This window comes from Globicephala melas, chromosome 17 (assembly GCF_963455315.2).
Source record: "Globicephala melas chromosome 17, mGloMel1.2, whole genome shotgun sequence".
Lineage (NCBI taxonomy): Eukaryota > Metazoa > Chordata > Mammalia > Artiodactyla > Delphinidae > Globicephala > Globicephala melas.
Genome location: NC_083330.1, coordinates 29,448,224 through 29,474,874, shown reverse-complemented (window position 1 = coordinate 29,474,874; position 26,651 = coordinate 29,448,224). Strand labels below are relative to the sequence as shown.

The window sequence follows — 26,651 nt, the reverse complement described above, 5'->3', positions numbered from 1 at the left end:
AAAAAAAAAAAAGAAAAAAAATATTTTCTATGTACAGAATTTGGTTATAGGTATTATATAACAGTCCCAAGTGATTGAAACATCTTCCATAATAAATTAGGTGCATATATTTAGGGAAATATTTCAAGTCAATGGTCACCCTTCTTTTACACTCTTACAGTTGTTTCTCAGTGTTTTGTGGGTTTTTTGTTTTTTGTTTTTTTTTCGGTATGCGTGCCATCTCACTGTTGTGGCCTCTCCCGTCGCGGAGCTCAGGCTCCGGACGCGCAGGCTCAGCGGCCATGGCTCACAGGCCCAACCGCTCCGCGGCATGTGGGATCTTCCCGGACCGGGCTACGAACCCATGTCCCCTGCATCGGCAGGCGGACTCTCAACCACTGTGCCACCAAGAGAAGCCCCGGTTTTTTGGGGTTTTTTTTGACACCAATGATAAAAGTAATTTTTTTTAACTTTTGTTTCCAACTGGTAAATTATGAATGTCTTGGAAGCAGTCACCATACTTCATTCTTGTGCTATAGTATATTACACAACTAAGTCCCTAAGAGATGTGTGAATGAATAGCCATTTCCCATTTATCCTTCCAGCTCAGAGCTTTCCTATTAAGAGGTCACTAAAAACCTAAGGAAAAGCAATCTAACAAATGTTGTCCATCCTTAAGAAAAAAAATAGTGGAGGAGATGCTAAAAATCCAAATGATCATAGATTAGTCACCTTTAATTAATACATGAAAAGATTTTTTTAAGTTAAATATAAGATAAACATGATGTGGAATAACAATAACAATCATCACATTAACATCTACCTGAGTCCTTTTAAAAGTGCTGACTACTATATTAAACATTATATACATATATCTCATTAACATTAACTAAGTGAAATAAACAATATGATCCTCAATTTAATAAGATGAGGAAATTGCAGCTTAAAGTGTTTATATAATTTGTCTAACCACTCTTATCCACTTTCCAGTAGAGCTGGAAAGAGTTTTTTGCAATCTAAAGTTCACAGAATATTAAAACTTAATAGCAAAACTTACTTATCTGATATATACAGAAGCAAAGATACTTTAGCATAACTTACAAAGATAAAATTAAGAGCCAAAATCCATTTCCCCTTACACCACTTTCACAGAAGCTCAGCCATTCTATCCATAGAGACGTAGGACACTATTTAAAACTCTATTCCTAGTTATGTCTATAAATAGTAAGTACAGTAAAGCTCAGCAGTGGTTAAGATTCAGATATAAAGCAATTGGCTGCTTTCCTCCACCCAGCTCTGATTCTCAAATGAAATGGAATAGAGTTCTTTTCTTCTAGAGGAGAGAGGTCTGTGGACTGGAGGGCAAGGTAGAGGTAGATATGGTAAACTTTGTGAGGGAAATTTAGAAAGTGAGTCCCCATGGACCCAGTATTCTTCTGGCTCAAGTTCATCATATTTGTCCAAGGCAAGAGATTCCTGGCATTCCTGCTTTTACATTGAAAATCACAAGGCAGCCAAAGGATTCAGAATAGTCCCCATTGATATTTAAGATATTTGAAGCCAAGCAGGTGATACCAAACCACCAAAAGCAACAGCAGGAAATAGATGGTCATATATATTAATTAATTAACTGATTGATTAAGCTGTGTCCTATGCTCTTTGGTAAATGGTAGAAAATAATCCTCATCATTATATTTATATACTAAAACTAGCAACAATTCAATATATATAATCTAAAATTTTCAGTCATATAAAATTCAAAATCATTTTATGAGGGATTAATAAATGTGTAAGTTGCCAAGGCAAGTGGGAGTATAGGAGGTTGTGGACATGATTCACATCTTTTCTGGAGCTATGTTTGTAATCTCAGACTTCTCTATGTTTCTGTGTTTCACAATTACCTGTACCTTTAAATTTTTAGTGAAATTTTATACTGGGTAAAATCTCTGATTCTCGTAAGTCTAATTTGATAACTGAATCCTTTGTGTTATTCTCAGACCTCTAAAGATTTTTTTCTTTCATACAAGTCCTACTTGTTACATGATAAGATTGTTCCAAGATATGTAATATTTGCACTATTACATTACTTGTATATATGTAATAATATTTCTGTAACTGATATGTTTAGGATTTGTAAAATAAAATTCAGTTTTATTGATCATTGTGGTAGCATAAACTATTTTCCTCTTTTCCTCAGTAATCAGCTACTTTAATAAGCTCTTTTTTTTTTCAGTTGACCATCTTAAGGATTTTTTGGGTGGTAGATAAAAAGGTGTAGATGAAAATAAATGGAAAGAAATTTATTGCTTTAAATGCATATAGTTTTTAAGAAAAAATAGTTGACAATCTATGAGCTAAGGGTCTATCTCAAAAAGTGAAAAAAGAAGAGCAACTTAACCCAAAATAAGTAGAAGTATATAAGTATATAATAAAATTGGAACAAACATATCTAATAATCTTGGCAAACCATTAGTCAAGTACAAAAAGAGAGAAGGCAGGAATAAATAATATCAGGAATGAAAAAGGAGACCTCATCACAGATCCCACAGAATAAAAGATTATACTATGAAAAATTTAGATGAAAGGAAAAAGTAACTATGAAAGTACAAATTAGCAAACTGACACAAGAAGAAATAGAATATTTGAATTTTTCTAGATATTTTAAAGAATATAACTATTAAATAAAAATCTCCTCACAAAGAAACTCACAGCCAAAGTGGCCTTACTGATAAATTCTACAAACTCTTAATAAATAAATAAAACCAAACACTTCAAGAAAATAGAAAAGTCATATATACTTTCTGTCTAGTTTTATGACATCAACATAGTCTTGATATCAACATCTGGCAAGAATTTTACAAGAAACAAAAATTATAAGCCAATAACATGATGCAAAAATCTGGAGCAAAATATTAACAAACTGAATCCAGTGATAATTTTAAAAGATAATATAGCATAGCTTAGTTGAGGTTACACCAGGAATACTATTCCAGAAATGTTATTCAACACATTAACAGTACACAGGAGAAAAAATCATTAATAACTAAATAATATTTAATATGATACAATATTCATTTGTAATCAAAATCTTAGCAAACTGAACACAAGTGAATTTTCTTAATATGACAAAAGTATTTGCAAAAACGACAGTATTTAGAGTGAAATATTAAAACTTTGCCTCTGGAATCAAAAACAAAATGTGCATACTGTTCTAACCTATTTAATACTATAGTGGAAGTCCTAGGCATTAAAATTAATATAACTAAAAGTATAAGAATTGGAAAGGTCAAGTAAAGGTATGATTTTTTCAGATGACAAATTATATACATGGAAAATCCAAATGAATCTACAGATACTAGAATCAATAAGAGAATTCAGTAAAGTTGCTGAGTAAAAGTTTAATATACAAAACATCTATTGTATTTCTGTCTTTATGTTCCTTAATATCTAATGCAGGAAGGCACTAATAGAATAATCAGTCTTGTAAATGTGCTATTGAAAGATGTTAAAAGTGATATGAAGAATTTATACACATTGTGAAAACAACCATAGGGTGCTTATCAGAGTGTAAAAGCTGAGACATATAAGATGACAAAACGTTAGACAAAAAATATTCCAGTAAGAAGCTAAAAGGAATTTTTCTGGAGAAGAAACTTCTAAAAATGCTAAATTTTACTCAAAAATATTTTTACCCTGCCATATAGGCATAGCCGCTGTTCAACAGATAAATATTCTCTATTAATCTATTCATACTTTTTTGGCATCACCATGTCCAATTATTTGTGAATTAATTTTTACTCCAAGTAAATGATATGGGTGCATGAAATTATTTATAGTATTGGATAGATACCATAGAACGCTAGTAATTTTGTAACTCTATTCCTTTCTCTGCTATCGACTTTTAACTATTTTTGGCATTGTTTTGCATGTAAGCATGAACCAAGACAATGGCATCAAACTAATAGCATCTAATTCCTCATTGCCACACATTTGCAGTTTAAAAAAAACAGAAAAATAGTAATTTTGCTTAATCTTAACCCTTTGACCCTTGAGTACACTTCTTTGTGATACTTTGCGTGACAAAATGAGAATTGCAGATAAAGTATTTTTGTGGCATTCTAAAGAAATTTTTGTCTCAAATAAAAGTGCTTCTACTACTGAGTTGCAAGCTGAATTATCCACTTTCTTCATTGTGCTGTATAGTTACTTGAAAGAACAACCAACCAGCTACAATAATTGACTTGGATATTTAGGATTTATTTTTTCAAAAATGAGTGAAGTGGGATTGTCAATTCAAGGAAGATACAGCATTTGTTGCCAATGATAAAATGCAAGCTTTCAAGTGAAAATCAGAATTTTGGAAAACTTGTATTTACCTCTCTCTGTAAGTTTGACAGCTTCCCAGTACATAAAGGCTTTTCTGATGAGATCAGTTGTGATATTAACAATATCACAATTGTGTTTTTTTCTAATATTACATAAAGAAACATGCCTACATTTGCAAGATCTGCATAGTTCAATGGACCAATGTTTTCCAAATGACCAATGTATGTATTACAAAATCATACATTGGTGAAAGAGCCATTCATAGTGCAAAATATAGTTTTTATAGATAGCAATTTTTTTGTTTGTTTGTTTTGTTTTGTTTTTTTGCGGTACACGGGCTTCTCACTGTTGTGGGCTCTCCCATTGCGGAGCACAGGCTCCGGACGCGCAGGCTCAGCGGTCACGGCTCACGGGCCTAGCCGCTCTGTGGCATGTGAGATCTTCGCGGACCGGGGCACGAACCCGTGTCCCCTGCATCGGCAGGCAGACTCTCAACCACCGCGCCACCAGGGAAGCCCAAGAGCAATGTTTTTTAATTGGCTGTATTCTAGATTTTTTTTTTAAATGCCTCAGTAAATTCATAGCGATTAGCACCAGCACTAAGGAAAATAAAGTAAAATTTTGCATGCATTATCTCATCCATTCCTCCAACATCACTCTAAAGTATGTATTATTGTCCCCATTTTTAGATGAAGAGACTAAGATTCAAAGTTTAAGGTAATTTTCTTAAAGTACCATAATTGCCAAATTGCAGAACTGAAGTTCAAACCCAGATCTGATTAGTCCAGAGGCCATCACAAAACTTTATTCTCCATATATCCTTGCATCAGAGCTCTTACAAGCTTTTTTATCATTCTTCAAAATCCTTCTTTAGCCCCCTCCACCACTTTTTGTAAATGCATATAAATTTTACTAAGTAGTAGTTAGAGCCAGATTAATATATGTACTCTTTCTTAAGATACTTTCTGTAGGATTCTTCAATCACTTTTTCAAGAAACTGAAGTCATCCTGACTTAAGAATAAAAATTAAATTCAGTCACTTCAAGTACACTAAGTTAACTCTATCTGTTGATTTTAGCCTAATTATCATTAATGCCAAACCAGGGAAATAACAATAGGTAAATCTCCACCCCCAGGATGAAAGCTGGTGAATTGCAGACTTTGTTCCGTGCTGAGCAAGAGTGCTGACTTTGTCCCACACATTGCCAACATACCCAAAGTTAAAATTGAGGAGAGTTGAAGGTAAGTTCCATTTTAAACTCTTGACAGTCAACATTGGAATCCTGTCATCTCTTATAATATAAGAAAGAATATTTTAAGGTTAGAGAGAGGTAAGTAATATGTCCCTGGTTTCTACTAAATTAATGTCCTTGACAAACTCAAAGTCTTCTTTTTCATTTCCAAAGAGCAATAGAAAATCCACAGTTAAAAACGAACAGTTGGACTTACATGTACTCTACAGAATAAAGGAGCAATACATTTTCCTGAATATATGACAAGCTATACAAATATGCAAGAAAGTTAAGTTGTTTGGAGAAGATTATTTCACAGATTTACCTCCTAAGGATTGATTGAAATCGAGCCCCAAATCAAAAACTTGGGATATCTAAAGACAACTTTTAATATAGCAGTATATTAACATACATTTACAAAATAATGATCAAATACCATGTTCTGCCTTTTCTTATAACCTAAATTCCCTCCAGTCACAATTCAATTCAGCGAACGCTTCTTGAACACCCAGCCCAAGCAGAGTTCACTGTGTTCATTATCTCAGCTCCCAGGTATGAATCATTTCCATTTTTCCATTTAATCACCCTACTTTTTCCACCCACAGAACATTGCTGAATTGGTCACACACTTGGATGATTACAAATCTACGTTATCTAATTTTAACTGATCTTTGATTTTGCTCAGCATTCTTAAATTAGCTCTTTGTCAAGCTCTCATGCAGTCACCTCAATGGCTTTCATCTAGTTCCTTTTCCAGCCCCATTTCCACATTCTATAGACAGCCTTTCTTTCAGTACTAATGCTCTCTACCTAACCTCTATATAGGAATTAATGATTATTATTGACTGTTGAGAAATAATGATAAATCCCATTCCAGTTATTCAGCTGTAGTGTCACTCAAGCTGAACCTAATTTTGATTGATTGATGATTGATTGATTTGTCTTTGCCAATATTTTGTTTAACACAGGTTTACTGCAGGAATTATAATAATTTCACAAGCCAATAGCATACAGGATAATGTCACTTTTTCTTTTTTTTTTTAAGTTGAGGCTTTAAAAAAAAAATTATTTATTTTGGCTGCACCAGGTCTTAATTGCGGCATGCAGGATCTTTTTTTTCAGTTGTGGCATGTGGGATCTAGTTCCCTGACCAAGGATCAAACTCAGACCCCCTGCACTGGGAGCACGGAGTCTTAGCCACTGGACCACCATGGAAGTCCCAGAATAATGTCTCTTAAGAAGCCAATAAATAAATAATCTCCAAACTAATGACAAATTTTTTAAAAAGTCCAAATTTAGGAGAGGTGTACCTTTTTAACAGTTTGTTCCCAGGAGAGTTGGCTTAGTAAACCACAAGCTGAAGGCACAAAAGCAAAAGTCAAATGTTGCTGTTGGAGCGCACTGCTAGGGAATGAAGACTCAAGTGTTGATCGGCTAAATGATCTTGGTGGGGCTGCTGCACTGTTTTCACCGTTGCTGGTAAAAGGTCTTACCCTGACAGGAAGCTAATGCCACAAGGTCTTCAGAGACCTATTCTGATGAGCAGAGTTGCCTTGCTGAGGCCAAACATTCTCAGATAGTCCTCACGATTCTGGGTATTTATAGTCTAAATGTCCCCTCACCATAGTTGCTTATTCATTTGTTCTAATTGATCAGCCCCTGGTGGTGCCCCTCAGCAGCTGAGCTACAGAGTGCTTCAGCAGCAGCCTCAGATGTCCATGATGCTCTCCTGATGCAACACCTTCACTCTTATAGAAAAACAGCTTTCCTTATAAAAACAATTTCATTCTTAGATCAACTTTGATTTATTGAAGAGAAGAATTAAATGCAGAGAAAATGTGGCCTGTGAATTTTCAGAATTTCTCTTTTGATTTTATATTAATCTCCTCAAGTAAGTCTTAACCCCATAGGGATAATCTAAGTAATGAATGGAACCCCTAATTTGGGGAAATGGAAGGACCAATTTAGAGACAGGGAGGCAAATTTCCTGCCAACAATGTTATACAACCTGGAAGAAACTCCAAACTTTCAACCATATCCTTCTGAACCATAAAACTGACTCTCTTTGAATCAAAGATGGCTTTTCTCCCTTAGTTGCATATGGTCTTTGATGAATAGGATTTATAAGACATCACCATCTACATTACTTCTTCAGCTGAACTCATAATTTCACCATGTCCACTACCTAACTCTTAACTGATGGTATCACATTTTTCCATTATTGGGATATTAGTCGGTAATTCCATGCAATACAGATGGTATCAGCAGGGATCTACTGGCCCCTTAAAATCTAAATAAGTTCCCATGAAAATTCATGCAAGTAGAAAGCTCTTCCTAAAATTTCAGCTATTTCCTAGGAGATTACATTCTGATGTTACCTCTGCCACTGTGCTTCTTCCTTAAATACTCTCTTTATTCCATGTCTTGTTTATGTAGAAGTAAAACCAACCTTTCTTATATCTCCTCAACAAAACTAAATTAAATTAAACCAAGTACTCAGAGCATTTGTAAGCATAGTAGAGTTCATTAAATGCTGGGGTTATCTTAGGTGTTTGTATCACATATGATGCAGGTACTTGAAATCCATTAATAGATCTTTCTTTTCTTAAATGTCCTTACCCCCATGTCCAGGACCAGTGGGTTCTCCTCACTCAGTGCACACCTTCCTTCAATTATTTCCTGGCTATTCTTGCTTCTTTTCTACCCCATTTTTGTCTGCCTTTCCTCACTCCTGGCTTGCTCCACAACTCCAAATTAGAATGCCTCTACCGGGCAGAGCACTCCAGCCCTCCTCAGCACCTACTCCCAGACACTTCAGGAAAGAAGCATGATAAAAGGTCCTTCCTTCTGGCAAAATCTATCATTCCTCAGTGGTAATCATAAACATAAATGGCATTTTTTTTAGACTCAGGCTTAAAACTTTCTTGTATAATTCCACTTTGATACAGGGAAATCCTATACATGTAGGCAATTTCTACAAATCACCATCACTTTGCTACAATAATGCCCAAGCCATCCAGAGTTTTATTTTTATGTCATAGTAAAGTCTTTAATTTGGGCCACAAACGATGACACCAGAGCATGGCTGAGGCAACCAGTTAGATTTCTATAAAGTTCCCTCCTTTTCCCTTCATAGAATTCTCCTAAAGGTCAAAATATTGCTCCTGAACTGGCCTGACAGTCTTTCATTTCTCCCTTGTATTTCCCTCTCCCCTTTCTGCCTTTCTTCTTTCTTTCCTTCTTTCCTTCTTCTCTCTCTCTTTCTCCTCTCCCTTTCTTGCCTTCCTTTCTTTCTCTTTCTCTACCCTTCTTTCTCTTTCTCTTTTCTTCTTTCTTTTCTTTCTTCCTTTTTTCTCTTTCTTTCTTTCCTTCTTTCTTTCTTTCTTTTCTTTTCTTTCTTTCTTTCTTTCTTTCTCTTTCTTTCTTTCTCTCTCTCTTTCTTTCTTTCTTTCTTTCTTTCTTTTCTTCCTTCCTTCCTTCCTTCCTTCCTTCCTTCCTTCCTTCCTTCCTTCCTTCCTTCCTTCCTTCCTTCCTTCCTTCCTTCCTTTCCTCCTTTCACCTCCTGCATCCCTCCCAGCCACCATTTTCATCTTGGTACCCATAGGGTACCTTTCTTTCTCTTCCTTTCTTTCTCTTTCTCTTTCTCTACCCTTTCTTTCTCTTTCTTTCTCTTTCTCTACCCTTCTCTTTCTTTCTCTTTCTCTACCCTTCCTTCCTTTCCTCCTTTCTCCTCCTGCATCCCTCCCAGCCACCATTTTCATCTTGGTACCCATAGGGGAGATCATGGACAGGTTTTAAAAATACTGTTTTCAGGTTTCTGTTCACAACTACTAAACTGGGTAAATAGAGTATCAGCTAAGATAACTTCAGCAGCACTTAGATAATCAACAGTGTGAAGACTATTACATGCAGTTCTCTCTGCCTCAGAGACTCTTTCCCTTCTTCTTCTAGCCAACTCTTAACTTATCCTTGAATTTAAACATCCCTTCCTCAGGGATGCTTGCCCTGACCTTCCAGGACACCATCTCTGGTTAGTATAAGCACTTTCAGTGCAACCAGCCCCCAAACCTGTAATCACCTCTGACACCCGTTATGCTTCATTCATCTCCTCTTACTCAGGGCCTGTCAGTGCCACCAACCTGCACCTTCTGAGTACAGAGACCCTGACTGACCTATACTCAGCACATGATCACTGCTCAGAGTATATTAAGTAAATGAATAAATGAATAAGACTGTCTCATAAAATTTCTTTCCAGAGTGTGTAAAATTTTACTTTTCTTTTTAGAATAAAATAGTGAAACAGAATTGTTCTAATTCTGACTTTTAAAAATACAGGGAACATCTCATTCAATGGATCTCAGAACTTCAGTGAAAATATGGGTTTTACAATAATAGCAAGAATAGTTTTATTTGTTCTAAAGTTAAATACATATTTTCCAAATAACCTATGGTTGATTATCCTGAGACCAGATCCAAGCTGTTGCACATGGGTAATTTTGACAATGTTAGAGAAAGAAATAGAGTCCAAAATCTCAGAAGAAAATCACAAGCAAAAAATCAATTTTTCAGAAAGATGTTTTTAAGTCAGTCTTTCAGAATCCATTTGTCTAGGTTTTCAGTTTCTTTATCTCCAAATATTCAACTCTAATTTCCAACATTTTCTTCACTTACACTTTTAGAGAGAATTTATAATCCACCTAGGTAGTATATGTACTATACCAAGTGATTGTTTTAAAATGTCTGGAAAAATATACATATTACAAAGTTCCACATCATTTTAACCCAGAACAAAGCCACTTGTTACTACTGCATTTAGATCTAGGAGTGAAATTCTAAGCTTCAATTCAAGCAGCTGGGATATCCTAGTATCTTTAGAATCTAAAGTCCAAACCACTAATCTTTTTACTGTCTCCACAGTTTTGCACTTTCCAGAATGTCATACAGTTGGAATTATACAGTATGTCTTTTCAGGTTGGCTTCTTTCATTTAGTAATATGCATTTAAGTTTCCGCTATGTCCTTTCATGCTTGATGGCTCTTTTTTTTTTAACACTAAATAATATTTCATTGTCTGAGGTAGCACAGTTGGTTTAGCCATTCACCTACTGAAGGACATCTTGATTGCTTCCAGGTTTTGGCAACTATGAATAAAGTTGCTATAAATATTTGTGTGCCAGTTTTTGTGTGTACATGAGTTTCAGCTTCTTTGGGTAAATGCCAAGGAATGTGATTGCTGAATTATGTGGTAAGAGTATGTTGAGTTTTGTAAGAAACCACCAAACTGGCTGTACTACTTTGCATTTTTACCAGCAATAAATGAGAGCTCTTGTTGCTCCACATTCTTGCCAGTATTTGGCATTGTCAGTGTTCTGGATTTTGGCCCTTCTAATAATTGTGTATCTCGTTGTTTCTATTTGCATCCCGATTGATACATGATGTAGACATCTATTTACATGAGGTTATTTTTGCTAGCATTACTCCATGAAATTTCATTTTTACAATGTCCTAATTAGATTTCCAAGTGCTTTTCTATTAAAGTTATGACAGATTCCATGTTAGTTGTGCCATAACCCTGCCATCCTGAGATGTAATCATTTAGAATAACATAGTTTATAGAGACAGTAACCCCCGCAGCTTCTCGTTGTTAAAGAACATTTTCCTCTGGCTCCTCTTTTTATGGATACAGTTTTGGTATTTTAATACTTAAGTAGATTAGTGGGATTTAATTTTATTTAAACCCTACCATGTACAAAGAAGACAACTTGCTTATTTTTTATAAAGAACCCAAGACTTTCCCATAAGCTCGCAGATTCTCTTCCCCCAGTGCCGTCATATGGTGTCTGTCCCATTGATTTGAAACAGTTTGATTAAAATAACTTTGTTTTCTGTCAAGTGAATAAAGGCTCAGTCATGCCCATTTTCTTCCCAGTCCATTTCCTTTCTGAACTGGGTATCGGTGTATGTTGGGAGAGGTTGAGGTTGCTAATATGACCACTGTTGGAGAGAGAAGCTCCTCTTCCCTGTGAGCTGTCAGCTGATCATCATCATGTTGCTGTTGCAGAGTGGCTGCAGATCTATGCAGGAACCTAGATTGGTATCTGTTGAGGAAAGACTGTATTTTTTGGCAACATCATTTGCTCTTGCTGACTACCTTTTCCTTGGGCATCCAGATTTCTACCTCAGCAGCCAGCTCTTCCCCTCTCCAGGATCCTACAACCCTTCAGTCCTATTAGCATTTCACTGTCTCCTCACCAGCGTTCACAGGAATTTCTGGACCTCATACATGCTAGACACAGGACGAGTGGAACCAATGGCATTAGCTCCAGGTTATCTCTCAGCATCTTCTCCACCAATGCCGTGCTATTATTCTCATTTCATGTTGAATGAAGCCCAATTTAGGTCTTACTGTAACAATAATTTTCAAGCATCATCTAGGATTATTTGTTTAAATAAATACTTAGGCTTTGGCTCCAAGTCAGCGATTCCAATTTAAAAAGTCTGGGTTGGAATGAGACCATGCACCAGTATTTTGTAAAAACTCTCTGGGTGACTCTAATGTGCAGTACAAGTTGTTTATCACTGCCCCAGAGGATGCAGTTTCTTCAGTAGCTATCTGGATGTTTCTTCAACCCTCATATCCCCATGGAGAGTTTCATATCAAGGATGGGAGTAGATGAAGATCAACAGTTCTCGAGCTTATCTAACTTCCTCTGTTTCTATATCACTACTTTCCCCCAAGTGCCTACATTTTATATCTTCCTGCTTCTCAAAGTATTATTTACCCTTCCCTTCTCTCTGAAACCATGATGGTGCATAGAGTTCAGGAAGGGAAATGGTCATATTATTAGGACAATATATCAAAAGAGAATACAAAATATTATCTTCCTTACCTATGTCTCCCTAAAGTATCTGTAACATTAAATAGGAATTTTTATAAAATTCAAGTAAGGTATTAATAAGAATGCAGGCTTCCTTGAAAATATTTGAATTTCTATCCCCCTAAAAACCCACACCTTTAATAAATGTATCTTTTACATAGGTTTCCACAATTCTGTGGATTCATATTATTTGTTTCTTCAGTTACTGTCATTTCCTTAAACTTCTTTTCCTCTGGAAATAAACTGATGTAAAAATGTATTGATTAAAAGTCTACTTATTTTCTTGTTGTTTAAAAACACTTTTGAAGCAAGCAATGCAATGATTTTTTATTAATTTTTAATGGTGGTGATTGTTGCTTAGCCTGTTTAAATAAAAAGGCAGAACTTCTTGAGAGATGGCATAAATCTATATAAAATAACATTGTCATCTATAGTCCATGATACCAGTGAAACAGTACAATTAAAAAGCTCTTTAAGTTCATAACTCTCAAGTAGGATAATGTTATCCTCTTTTTCTGAGTAAAAACTGAATGCATTCAATGTTCAGAGACAATTCCAAAGTCATGTTGCTGATATTGGATGAAATAAAAACTCAAATCCAAGTCTTCTGGTTCAAAATTCAGTGTTCTTTTTAAAACAATGTATCTATTTGATTTCCTGTATCTGTGAATATACCAAAAGTTCACTTTCTGTCTAGATGATCCACCAAAAAAATAAATTTTAGGTAATGATCACAGTTCCAAGCAGTCCTTGGTCTCATTCTTGTCATTTACTCACAATTTTTGCTCATGTAGAAATGTTTCCCTATGTCTCAGCCAGGTCTTCCATTTATTTTCATTAGTGTAGCATTGCTCCTAGTGTTTTTTTTTTTAACAACTTTATTGGAGTATAATTGCTTTACAATGGTGTGTTAGTTTCTGCTTTATAACAAAGTGAATCAGTTATACATATACATATGTTCCCATATCTCTTCCCTCTTGAGTCTCCCTCCCTCCCACCCTCCCTATCCCACCCCTCTAGGTGGTCACAAACCACGGAGCTGATCTCCCTGTGCTATGCAGCTGCTTCCCACTAGCTATCTATTTTACATTTGGTAGTGTATATATGTCCATGCCTCTCTCTCATTTTGTCACAGCTTACCCTTCCCCCTCCCCATATCCTCAAGTCTATTCTCTAGTAGGTCTATGTCTTTATTCCTGTCTTACCCCTAGGTTCTTCATGACCTTTTTTTTTTTTCTTAGATTCCATCCACCTCACTACAAATAACTCAATTTCATTTCCTTTTATGGCTGAGTAATATTTCATTTTATATATGTGTCACATCTTCTTTATCCATTCATCTGTTGATGGATGGACACTTAGGTTGCTTCCATGTCCTGGCTATTGTAAATAGAGCTGCAATGAACATTTTGGTACATGACTCTTTTTGAATTATGGTTTTCTCAAGGTATTAATGGTGTATGAAGCATTTCTTCTATTCTCCTTGCACACGACTGTCTTACTTCAATATTTAGCAAATGTGCTGGTATCAGGCATTCTCGCCAGCTGCCCACAGCCAAGCAGGTGCCGTACTTCAGTCTCACTATTGTATCTGTCATATGACATTTGAGTTAAATGAATTATAGAGTGTTGAATATGACAATGATAAGAGGTAAAAGTTGTTGAAGAATAATTTTAATAGAGCAGACATTTAGTGTCTACCAAGATTCATGTTTCCTCATCGATTTTATTCTGCCAAACGCTTCTCTGAATTACTGCAGCTCTAGTTCCACCACCTGGGCATGTATGGGTTTATCACATTACATGAGGGACCAGTGTAAGCCAAGATTAGAGGAGATCTACAATTTCTTGATATATTTTATGTAATTTTATTTTCATTCAGTTTAAGATATTTTTATTGTTATTTTAGAGCAGAGGTTTTTTTCTGGCTGAAAAAATATAAATGTTTTGTATTTCTTAATAGTCACATGACTGCACACATTACGTTTTTACCTGCATGATTTTGCTTTTACTATGAGACATGGATACTGAATTACATGAAAAGCCTTTTCATCATCTGTAGATATCATCATATAGTTCCTCCTTGAGCTACTAATATTATAAAATTTTAATAATAGCTTTTCTAATGAACCAAGTTTGTACTCATGAGATGAAGCCAACTTAACCATAATGTACAAATCTGCTAATAGACTACTGCATTATTTCATTTGCTAATATGTTATTTTGTATGTATGCCTATATACTCATAACTAAAATTGTTATTTCTTGTTTATGTTATTCTTGTTAAATTTTTACATCAGAGTTTTACAGGCATGGCAAATATACAACCTATTTTTCATTTTCTATACTCCAAGGACATTAAGTTGCAGAGAAAATACCTTTTCTTGATATAAAACTTATAGTGATATCACTTGGACTATGGGTTTTTAATTTTTGCTTTTGTTCTTTTAGCTTCAAAAATATTTTTGAAGAGTACTTTTTACAACTTCTATTTATACATAGTTATTCTTTATTTCTATCTTCTTGAATAAATACAGTAGTACATATTTTTTAGAAAATGAACTAACAATATCTAGATTATTTCTAAGTTATATAAAGTATTCTATCGTAATTTATAATTTTCTTGGTTTTCTCTGCATCATTTATTATGTTATCTTTTTCACTCCTAATAGTATTTTATCTTATTATGTTTATTATATAGGGCTAGTTGTTTATTAACGTTAGTGAAAAAACTCAGGGAGCTACATATATTTATTAGTACCAGTTACCATACCACATAATTAAAATGCCTCCAAAATGATTGTACGAATTGAACCTTCCCTACCAATCTCTATTTCCTTGGCTTCTCCTTTTTTTTTTTTTTAACATCTTTATTGGAGGAAAATTGCTTTACAATGGTGTGTTCGTTTCTGCTTTATAACAAAGTGAATCAGTTATACATATACATATGTCCCCATATCTCTTCCCTCTTGAGTCTCCCTCCCTCCCACCCTCCCTATCCCACCCCTCTAGGTGTTCACAAAGCACCGAGCTGATCTCCCTGTGCTATGCAGCTGCTTCCCACTAGCTATCTATTTTACATTTGGTAGTGTATATATGTCCATGCCTCTCTCTCATTTTGTCACAGCTTACCCTTCCCCCTCCCCATATCCTCAAGTCTATTCTCTAGTAGGTCTATGTCTTTATTCCTGTCTTGCCCCTAGGTTATTCATGACCATTTTTTTTTTTTTAGATTCCATATATATGTGTTAGCATACGGTATTTGTTTTTCTCTTTCTGACTTACTTCACTCTGTATAACAGACTCTAGGTCCCTCCACCTCACTACAAATAACTCAATTTTGTTTCTTTTTATGGCTGAGTAATATTCCATTGTATATATATGTCACATATTCTTTATCCATTCATCTGCTGATGGACACTTAGGTTGCTTCTATGTCCTGGTTATTGTAAATAGAGCTGCAATGAACAATTTGGTACATGACTCTTTTTGAATTATGGTTTTCTCAGGGTATATACCCAGTAGTGGGATTGCTGAGTCATACAGTAGTTCTATTTTTAGTTTTTTAAGGAACCTCCATATTGTTCCCCATAGTGGCTGTATCAATTTACATTCCCACCAACAGTGCAAGAGGACTCCCTTTTCCCCACACCCTCTCCAGCATTTACTGTTTGTGGATTTTTTTATGATGGCCATTCTGACTGGTGTGAGATGATATCTAATTGTAGTTTTGATTGCATTTCTCTAACGATTAATGATGTTGAGCATTCTTTCATGTATTTGTTGGCAGTCTGTATAATTTCTTTGGAGAAATGTCTGTTTAGGTCTTCTGCCCATTTTGGATTGTTTGTTTTTTTGATATTGAGCTGCATGAGCTGCTTGTAAATCTTTGAGATTAATCCTTTGTCAGTTGCTTCATTTGCAATATTTTATCCCATTCTGAGGGTTGTCTTTTTGTCTTGTTTATGGCTTCCTTTGCTGTGCAAAACCTTTTAAGTTTCATTAGGTCCCATTTGTTTATTTTTGTTTTTATTTCCATTTCTCTAGGAGATGTGTCAAAAAGGATCTTGCTATGATTTATGTCATAGAGTGTTCTGCCTATGTTTTCCTCTAAGAGTTTTATAGCGTTTGGCCTTACATTTAGGTTTTTAATCCATTTTGAGTTTATTTTTGTGTATGGTGTTAGGGAGTGTTCTAACTTCATTCTTTCACATGTAGCTGTCCAGTTTTCCCAGCATCACTTATTGAAGAGGCTGTCTTTTCTCCACTGTATATTCTTGCCACCATTATCAAAGATAAGGTGACCATATGTGTGTGGGTTTATCTCTTGGCTTTCTATCCCATTCCATTGATCTATATTTCTGTTTTTGTGCCAGTACCATACTGTCTTGATTACTGTAGCTTTGTAGTTCCTTGGCTGATCCTTAACATGCAATACTGGGAACTGACCAAACACTTTCAGTGTTTGAGTTCCACTTGCTCTTCATGCATGCACGTGTGTGAACGCACACACACATGCACACACATACAACCTTGCTTTTAAAAGAAAACATCATTACCTTTTTCCTTCCTCTTTGAAAAGTTTAGGCAGTCTGGTTTTATTCTGCAAGAATATTTTAGGATATTGCTTCATAAATATATTGTGTGCTGATAGGATATTGGTCTGGCTTGAAAGACAGAGACAAGAGAGAGAGACAGAGAGAGAAATTGCATTATAAGCATCATAAGGAAATAGCTTCTGAGGCAAAGATTTTTAACTCAATATATACAACTTAATTCTATACTATTTAGTCTAAAAAGAAAATGACAAAAATATGAAACATAAACATTTTATGCTTTAAAAATATCCACTATAAAAATTGTCTATAGTGTGTTTCAGTGAGAAATATTTTAAGAATATCAAATTCAGGACAATGTCAAAAATTTAATTTTTAAGTTGAGTCTTCTTAAAGTTTTTTTTCTGTCATTTATTAAAGCTCTTGTATAAAATATACCACATAATTAAAATTCCCCCAAAATGATTCACATAGAGCTTACATATACATTATTGAAAAGTATATTTATCTGACTCTTTACAATGACTTATGAGTCTCTTGCACTATTTTAGGACCAGAACAAAAATGTCTTAGACCAAAAGTTCAGCATTTCCCAAATCCAGATCAATGGAATTATCTGGGATTTTTTTTAAGTACAGATTTCTGATCCTTTTCCTGATGAAGCAAGAGCTCCAAATGTTGAGTCTGGGTGGGCTTCTCTATTTTAACTATCAGCCTCCAAGTGATCTTTATTTGCAGTTAGGCTTCAATACACTTAAAATATTTTAAAATGTAAATAACAAGATCCACTGGAATATAGCAAATTGACATTCAGTGTTAAGTAATGACATTTGTTTCTGGAAAATCTACCCTGTTCAATTTTCAATTGACAACCACCATGAAAAGCTGGTCAGCTTCTTAAAATGTTGAACATTCATCTTGACAGCTTATATGAATAATTATCAAAAATAATCATGCTTAAATCTTAGTCAGTATTTGCCTCATGGCAATGAATATAAAAATCCTCGAGAAGGCTTTTTTAATTTCATTGTCAATGTAAATAATAACACCTTAAAATATTTATAACAGCTTTTTTCTCTTGGCCAGAGTTCATAAAACACCATGTTAATTCTTTACACAAAACAAATACTATATACTTTAAGAAACCTATTTAATTTAATTTAACTTAATTGATTCAAATAATGCAATATGAAATGTGATTTAATATGACATTAGAAATGTTCATTCCTACTATCTCACACTATAGAGTAGACCAAGGATCTACTATTTTTTTTTAAATTCCAACCACTGAAATAAGTGGAAGATTTCTCAAGATCTTTCTTCTTTCATTGTTTTCTATTTGGAACTCAGATTTTACAATCATCTGTTTTACAGGTCTACCTGTTATAAATCTAGTACTTCTTATATGACAAACGTTGTGCTAAGGTCTTTACATTATTTTTGTCTCATTGTATAGTTATATAACCTGAAGAGGCTGATATTCTTTAATTCCCATTTTACACATAAATAAACTACAAACAATAATTTGCTTAATTCATGTTACTAGGAAATGGAGAACAAAGAGTACATATGAAAACTGAATTGACTTCTAAACCCATCCTCTTAACTTTTTGGATATACCACCCCTGTAAATAATAAAACATGTTAGTTCTCACTATGTGCCAGGCATTATTCTAGGCAGTTTACATGTATCAGATCATTTAATCCTTACACAACTATATTAGCTGATACTACTATTCTCTCCATTTTGTAGGTAACAAAACTGAGGCTTAAAGAAGTACAAAAGTGTGATTTAAAAAAATTTTCTACATGGAGCCCATTCTACAAGACTTGGAACCTTAATCCAATCTGTAATCTAGATAAATCATCTTTAGAGTGGCTAAGAAGCCTACACCAAAATGCTAAAACCTTCACTCTTGTCCTTTTCTATGTGTATGACTGAGATGTCTGCTTTATCTAACCCTTGAGAATTTTCAAGTTGTGGTGGCTAGTATACATGTACCTGGTGTTTATAATTTATGTCTCCAAATTAATGTGCCCAAGAAGTGAAAGAGGTGGAAGGTTGAAATGGAAAAGTCAAATGCTAGAGCTAATTTTCAGAATGAGGCCCTAACTGCCCTTTAATGCTCTGATGGATGTTCTATATCACAAAATGTAATTTGGCAGTCTACTCCTATTTCTGAGTCTCTTGTCAAAACAGAAACATATAATCCTATGTGTTTAGTAGGAATACATTTGGTTTAAAACCATGTGAAATTTGTAAATGAATGCCCCTAAATGTGGATAAGAGAAGTAGATTCAAAGAAACATGAAATAAATGTAATAAGAAAGCTAAGGACAAAGAAAGATTCAGAATTATAGGAGGGTTGGAGAGTAGACCATGGATCCAAATAACTATTTGACAATTTGAATATGGTCCAGAAAATACTTTCATAGTTTCCCATGCTATGAGTAAACACTGTCTATGAACAAAATTTGCCACTTCACTGAAGTATATATGCAAGGAAATTTACCTACAAGGAAAAATCTCCAACTTCTTCAAGCAGATGAAGAAGTGCATGCAAAACCTATAGCTTGAGGAAATCAATCAAGATTGTGGAGTAAGAAGATGTGGAGCTTACCTCCCCATTCAAACACATCAAAAATACAACTATATGAAGAACAATCCTCACTGAAAACTAGAAACTGGCAGAAGGAATCCTGTACAACCAAGGCTATAAGATACACACATAATCAGGTAGGAAGGGAAAAAAAGTGATCAGGTCAGGACTGTGCCCCTGGGAGAGGACTCAGAGAAAAAGGGAGATAACACGGGAGACACCACCCTGGGGAGTGAGAGTCACAGACTGGGCACCTCAGTCCAGAGGTCCTACATGGGAGATATGAGCCCTCTTGCTGGTTGGAGGACTGCTGGGACTAAAGGGAGGGCTGTGGGAAGCCTGGACTCCACTCATGAGGAAGAGCACGTTGGCATGCACACCAGCCCTAGTCGAGCAAACACTCGGCCCTGCTCACTCCATGTCACAGTGTGGCACTGGATCTGGAGAGGGCACAAGTAGGGAAAGATCTGACCATAGGAGACAGAGGTAACCTGCTACTGGAGAAGAGCCTAGGTGGGGTGGCAGTGACCATTGTTGGTGCTTACTAAAGCAGTGCATTAGATGCAGCCCAGATCTCTGACAGTGGCTCACAGCTCACCTCCCAGGATATACTAAGAGCCTACATGGGCCCTGCTTGGCCTGTGGTATGGGTCCACAACAGGATGGGGGTGGAGGCTGGGGGAAGTGATTGGCTGTGAGGGACAAAGGGGACTTGCACCCGAGGCTGCATCTAAGTGTAGCAAGGGAAACAATTGCGGGTGCCTGCACAGGCAGCACATCAGAGACAGCTCGAACTTCTGTCTGAGGCCAACACAAGCATCTCCTGCTTCAACACTACCTCCTCTGGGGCAAGGGGCCCAATGCTGAGAGAGGAGAAAACACACACTTAAATGGAACAGAGACAGCTGGAGCGTGACCCCCAAGGCTTCTGCTCCAGCAACTTGGGATCAGATGCCACCCCAACTGGGTGATGATGGCAATTGAGCAGACAGGATGTCCCACCTCACAACCCACTGCAGCTCTAGTGCCTCCATCTCCAGCCCCACCCCCTACCAAAGTGATAACTGCTAGCACACGCTAAGGAAAACTGTGAATATCATCCATGTAAATACAGCTCGCCTACCAAAGGCACTGGGTACATGCAGTCTGTATAGGGGTGCTTCCACATAACAACAAACCTTCAAGACAACAATAGGTAACCATTTCACCTAAATATATAGAGACAGAGAAAGTTAAGCAAAATGAAAATGCAGAGGAAATGGTCTCAACTGAAAGAGCAAGAGAAAACTCTTGAAAAAATAAATAATGAAAAAGAAGTAAACAATTCACCAGCAAAGAATTCAAAGCATTGGTAATAAAAATGGTGGCTGAATTAGGGGGAAAAAAATACATGTACCCAGTGAAAATGTTAACAAGAAACTAGAAAATATAAGAAAGACCCAATCTGAAATAAAGAATTCAATAGCTGAAATTTAAAAATACACTGGAAGGGCTGAATAGCAGACCAAGTTATACAGAAGAACACATAAATGATCTGGAGATAGAATAATGGAAATCACACAATAAGAAAAGCAAAAAGAATTTTTTAATGAAAACAATTTAAGAGATCTCTGTGATAACATTAAGCATATCAATATTTGCTTTCTAGGGGTCCCAGAAGATGAGAAAGCGAGATGGAGATCAAAAATTTAAAAATACTTAGAAAAAAATGACAATGAAAACACAATGACCCAAAACGTATGGGAAATGGCAAAAGCACTTCTAAGAGGGAAGTTTATAGCAAAGTTATCTTACCTCAAGAAACAAGAAAAATCTCAAATAAACAAACTAAACTTACACCAAAAACAACTAGAGAAAGAAGAACAAACAAAACCCAAAGTTAGCAGAAGGAAAGAAATCATAAAGATCAGATCAGAAATAAATGAAATAGAAACTAAGAAAACAATACCAAAGATCAATGAAACTAAAAGCTGGTTCTTTGAGAAGATAAACAAAATTGATAAAGCTTTAGCCAGACTCAAGAACAAAAAGGGAGAGGACTCACAGCAATGAAATTAGAAAAGAAAAAGAAGTTACAACTGACAGCACAGAAAGACAAAGGATCTTAAGAGACTACTACAAGCAACTCTATGCCAATAAAATGGACAACCTGGAAGAAATGGACAAATTCTTAGAAAGGTATAAGCTTCCAAGAAGGAATCAGGAAGAATTAAAAAATATGAATAGACCAATCACAAGTAATGAAATTGAAACTGTGATTTAAAATCTTCCAACAAACAAAAGCCCAGGACCAGATAGCTTCATAGGCAAACTCTATCAAACATTTAGAGAAGTGCTAACACCTATCTTTCTCAAACTCTTCCAAAATATAGCAGAGGGAGAAACACTCCCAAACTCATTCTACGAGGTCACCATCACTCTGATATCAAAACCAGACAAACATATCACAAAAAAAGAAAATTACAGTCCAATATCACTGATGAACATAGGTGCAAAAATCCTCAACAAAATACAAGCAAACAGAATCCAACAACACATTAAAAGGGTCATACACCATGATCAAGTGAAATTGAGCCCAGGGATGCAAGGATTCTTCAATATATGCAAATCAATGTGATATACCATATTAACAAATTGAAGAATAAAAACATATAATCATCTCAATAGAAGCAGAAAAAGCTTTTGACAAATTTCAACACCCATTTATGATAAAAACTCTCCAGAAAATGAGCATAGAGGGAAACTACTGCAACATAATAGATGCCATATATGACAAACCCACAGCCAACATTGTCTCCGTGGTGAAAAGTGAAACCATTTCCTCTAAGATCAGGAAAAAGACAAGGATGTCAACTCTCATCACTATTATTCAACATCATTTTGGAAGTGCTACCATGGCAATCAGAGAAGAAAAAGTAATAAAAGGAATCCAAATTTGAAAAGAAGAAGTAAAACTGTCACTGTTTGCAGATGACATGATACTATACATAGAGAATCCTAAAAATGCTACCAGAAAACTACTAGAGCTAATCAATGAATTTAGTAAAGTAGCAGGATACAAAATTAACACACAGAAATCTCTTGCATTCCTCTACCCTAATGATGAAAAATCTGAAAGAGAAATTAAGGAAACAGTCCCATTTACCATTGCAACAAAAGAATAAAATACTTAGGAATAAACCTAACACCATACACAAAAATAAACTCAAAATGCCTTAAAAACCTAAATGTAAGGCCAAACACTATAAAACTCTTTGAGGAAAACTTAGGAAGAACACTCTTTGACATAAATCACAGCAAGATCTTTTTTGACCCATTTCCTAGAGTAATGAAAATAAAAACAAAAATAAACAAATGGGACCTAATGAAACTTAAAACCTTTTGCACAGCAAAGGAAAACATAAACAAGATGAAAATACCACCATCAGAATGGCAGAAAATATTTGCAAATGAAGCAACTGACAAAGGATTAATCTCCAAAATATGCAAACAGCTCATGCAGCTCAATATCAAAAACCAAACAACCCAATCAAAAAATGGGTGGAAGACCTAAATAGACATTTCTCCAAAAAGACATCCAGATGGCCAAACAAACACATGAAAAGATGCTCAACATAACTAATTATTAGAGAAATGCAAATCAAAACTACAATGAGGTATCACCACATACCGGTCAGAATGACCATCATCAAAAAATCTACAAACAGTAAATGCTGGAGAGGGTGTGGAGAAAAAGGAACCCTCCTACACTGTTGGTGGGAATGTAAATTAATACAGCCATTATGGAGAACAGTATGTAGGTTCCTTAAAAAACTAAAAATAGAACTACCATATGACCCAGCAATGCCACTACTGGGCATATACCCTGAGAAAACCATCATTCAAAAAGATACATGCATCCCAGAGTTCATTGCAGCACTACTTACAATAGCCAGGACATGGAGGCAACCTAAATGACCATCAACAGAGGAATGGATAAAGAAGATGTGGTATATATGTACAATGGAATATTACTTAGCCATAAGAAGGAACAAAACTGTGTCATTTGCAGAGATATGAATGGAGCTGGAGACTGTCACACAGAGTGAAGTAAGTCAGAAAGAGAAAAACAAATATTGTATATCGCTCTTATGTGGAATCTAGAAAAATGGTACAGATGAACCTATTTGCAAAGCAGAAATAGAGACACAGACCTAGAGAACAAATGTATGGATACCAAGGCGGGGAAGGGGGTGAAATGAACTGGGAGATTGGGCTTGATATATAATCACTATTACGTATAAAATAGATAACTAACAAGAAACTACTGCATAGCACAGGAAACTCTACTCAATGTTCTGTGGTGATCTAAATGGGAAGGAAAATCAAAAAAAGAGGGGATATATGTATACATATAGCTGATTCACTTGCTGTACAGCAGAAACTAACATATTTTAAAGCAACTATACTTCCATAAAAATTAATAATAAAAAAACTCAGTGAATGAGAGATTAGAGACAGGTGTATAAAAAAGTAATAAACTTGAAAATATGTCTTTAGATATTCCCAAATGCTTCATAGAGAAATAAGAAGGTGCAAAACAGAAAAAAGAATTATAAAATATTCATTATTTTATTAATTAAAAACATTTATGGAGCCCCTAGGGTATTCTAGTCTCTAGTAATAGAAAGACTAATAAGATGGGGTTTCTGTTTGGGTTGACAGACTACTAGTTGACCCCACACAAATTCACTCTCCCCTTCTTCCCAAACACATGGTTGCCCAGCTAAAGACTGCATTTCCCAGCCTCCTTTAAACTGAAATTAGCCTAAGAGAAAGTTCTTGCCAGTAGAATGTAAGAAGTAATTCTAGAAATTCTGCCTCCTTTGTCAAATAGGAAATTGCTTTCCTTGACTTCATATTTTTCCTTTCCATGAAGTGGAAACTAGATGTGGCAGTAGCCTCTTCACCTGTATTGAAAAGAAAATGACAAGCTGATATCAAAACACCAAGATGAGGCCAACACACGTCCCTGAATGATTTCATGCAGTAGAACTTCTACATACAACCAGAGCACCACTTTCAAACTAAGGATGAAAAACTTTTTACTTAAACCACAGCATTTTTTAGTTTTATTGTTACATCATACTGGCAGTTACCCTAATCTAATGAAAACAGCCTTCAAGGAGCTGCCTATGTTAAAATAGAGGGGAAGAGTCTTTAAACAAATGCATAAGAAATTATCAGGAGTGCTCTGATAGAAAACAATACAGAGTCAAGTGGAAATGGAGAAGACAACTCTTCTTGGAGAAGGAGATTTCAGGTTGAACATGAAGATTAGTTTACCTATTTATTGGTAGGTGGGGATGAATAGGAGGATGGTATTTCAGACAGAAAAATCAGTATGAGCCAAAGTACAAAGCCCTCAATAACATGGTGCAGGTATAGTCAAGAAACCACCAGTCATGTCATGGCTGGGAGGAAAGGAAGAGTCACTGGGAGACAAGGCTGGAGATGTAAAAATTATCCCATTATAAAAGTTCTTGTAAGTAATGTGATTATAACTGACTTATCCAATGTGTGTCTAATATGGAGGGAAGATTCTACAATTTAACAGTTTCTGGCTTGCACAGCTGGGTAGATAATTTTGCCATCCACTAAGATAAAAGTGTGGATGAAAATATAGCTTCAGCTTTATACAGTAATAAGCCTAAAAGTTTTTTATGTCAAATCAAATTTATATCTTTCCTTTTGCAAATGAGAAAACTGAGCCCTGAGAGTTTAACTGATATTCCAATAACCTCAATCACATTTAGTGGCAGAGCAAGAGCTAGAAGGTGAATTCTTTCAGACTCTCAGCTTAAAGTCTTTTGGAACAGATGTATAGGGAATAAAAAGCTATGAAGTTTGCTGCGAGACAATCTGAACCTTGAAAAATAAATAAAATTAAACTTAGTATAGGGGAGATTAATAAGTTTATAAGAATAAAGGAATTGGTAAAGAAGGGTGGGGGTTTAGGGGATATTTACTCAGGAGTAAAATTCACGTCAGCAAATAGTAATAAGAATATATTGATTGTCTCAGATTCTAGAGGACTTCAAATGACAGATAAAGGAGATTTATTCAAAAAATATTTAATGTGCACCAATAATGTGTCAGATACCATTATAATCACTGGGAATACATCAGCAAATAAAAAATGTTTTGTCCTCATGAAGTTTTCAATGTAGAGAGAGGAACAATAAAAATAAATTTGTAGCTATATGTCAGACATACTATTAAGAAATGAAAGCAAAAATCAGGGGATAATAAGTACTAAGAGTATCTGTTTCATATAGGCTGGTCACAGAATGCAGAGACCTGACAGATGTAAGGGATAAAGGAGAGTAGACATCTGAAGAAAGAGCATTCCAGATAGAAACTACAAGTGTGAAGCCCTTGAGGCTGGACCATACTTGGTGTGATAGGAGCAGAGCATGGAGACAACTATGGCTAGAGCAAAATAGCAAGACAGTCTTGTCTAGAAGAAGTGGTCAGAGATGCAGTAGGATGTGATCATGTATGACCTTACAGGCCACAGTGAAGTTTTTAACTCTTACCTTGAGTGATAGGGAAACCATTAGAATATTATGAGCAAATAATGTTCTGGTGTATATTTTAACAAGATTCATCTGGCTACTGTGCCAACTACAGACTGTAAAAGGACAAGGGATGGAGCAAGAAAACCAATCAATAGGCTACTGCAGTAATCCAGGCAAGAGCACTGGTGCTCTGGATCAGGATGGTATTAGCGGAGGTGGTAAGAAATGGTTAGATTCTGGATATATTTTGAAGGTAGAGCTATCAGGATATCTTTCAGGTTAGATACGAGGTATAAAAGAGAAAGATAGCAGGCTCTGATGACTCCAAGATTTGGGGCTTGACCTTGAATTTGCACAGTTACCATTTATTAAAATGTGGATACAGAAGGTTAATAGGTGAAAAGAAAAAAATCAAAATTTATGTTGTAGATTTGTAAAGTTTGAGGTGTCTGTTTGCTATCTAAGTGGATTTGACTTTATCTTTTATGTGGTGAATAGTCATTGGATAGTCTTGAGCAATG

At 35.5% G+C, this 26,651-nt stretch overlaps 1 protein-coding gene across 1 annotated transcript in view; it reads right to left on the bottom strand.

Moving 5' to 3' along the window:
• Nucleotides 1-26,651, bottom strand: part of CNBD1 (cyclic nucleotide binding domain containing 1) — a 388,156-nt gene that overhangs the window by 336,128 nt on the left and 25,377 nt on the right. The window contains 2 exon segments of the mRNA XM_030839273.1: nt 16,974-17,077; nt 18,224-18,233. Coding sequence (XP_030695133.1) covers nt 16,974-17,077; nt 18,224-18,233 — 114 coding nt within the window.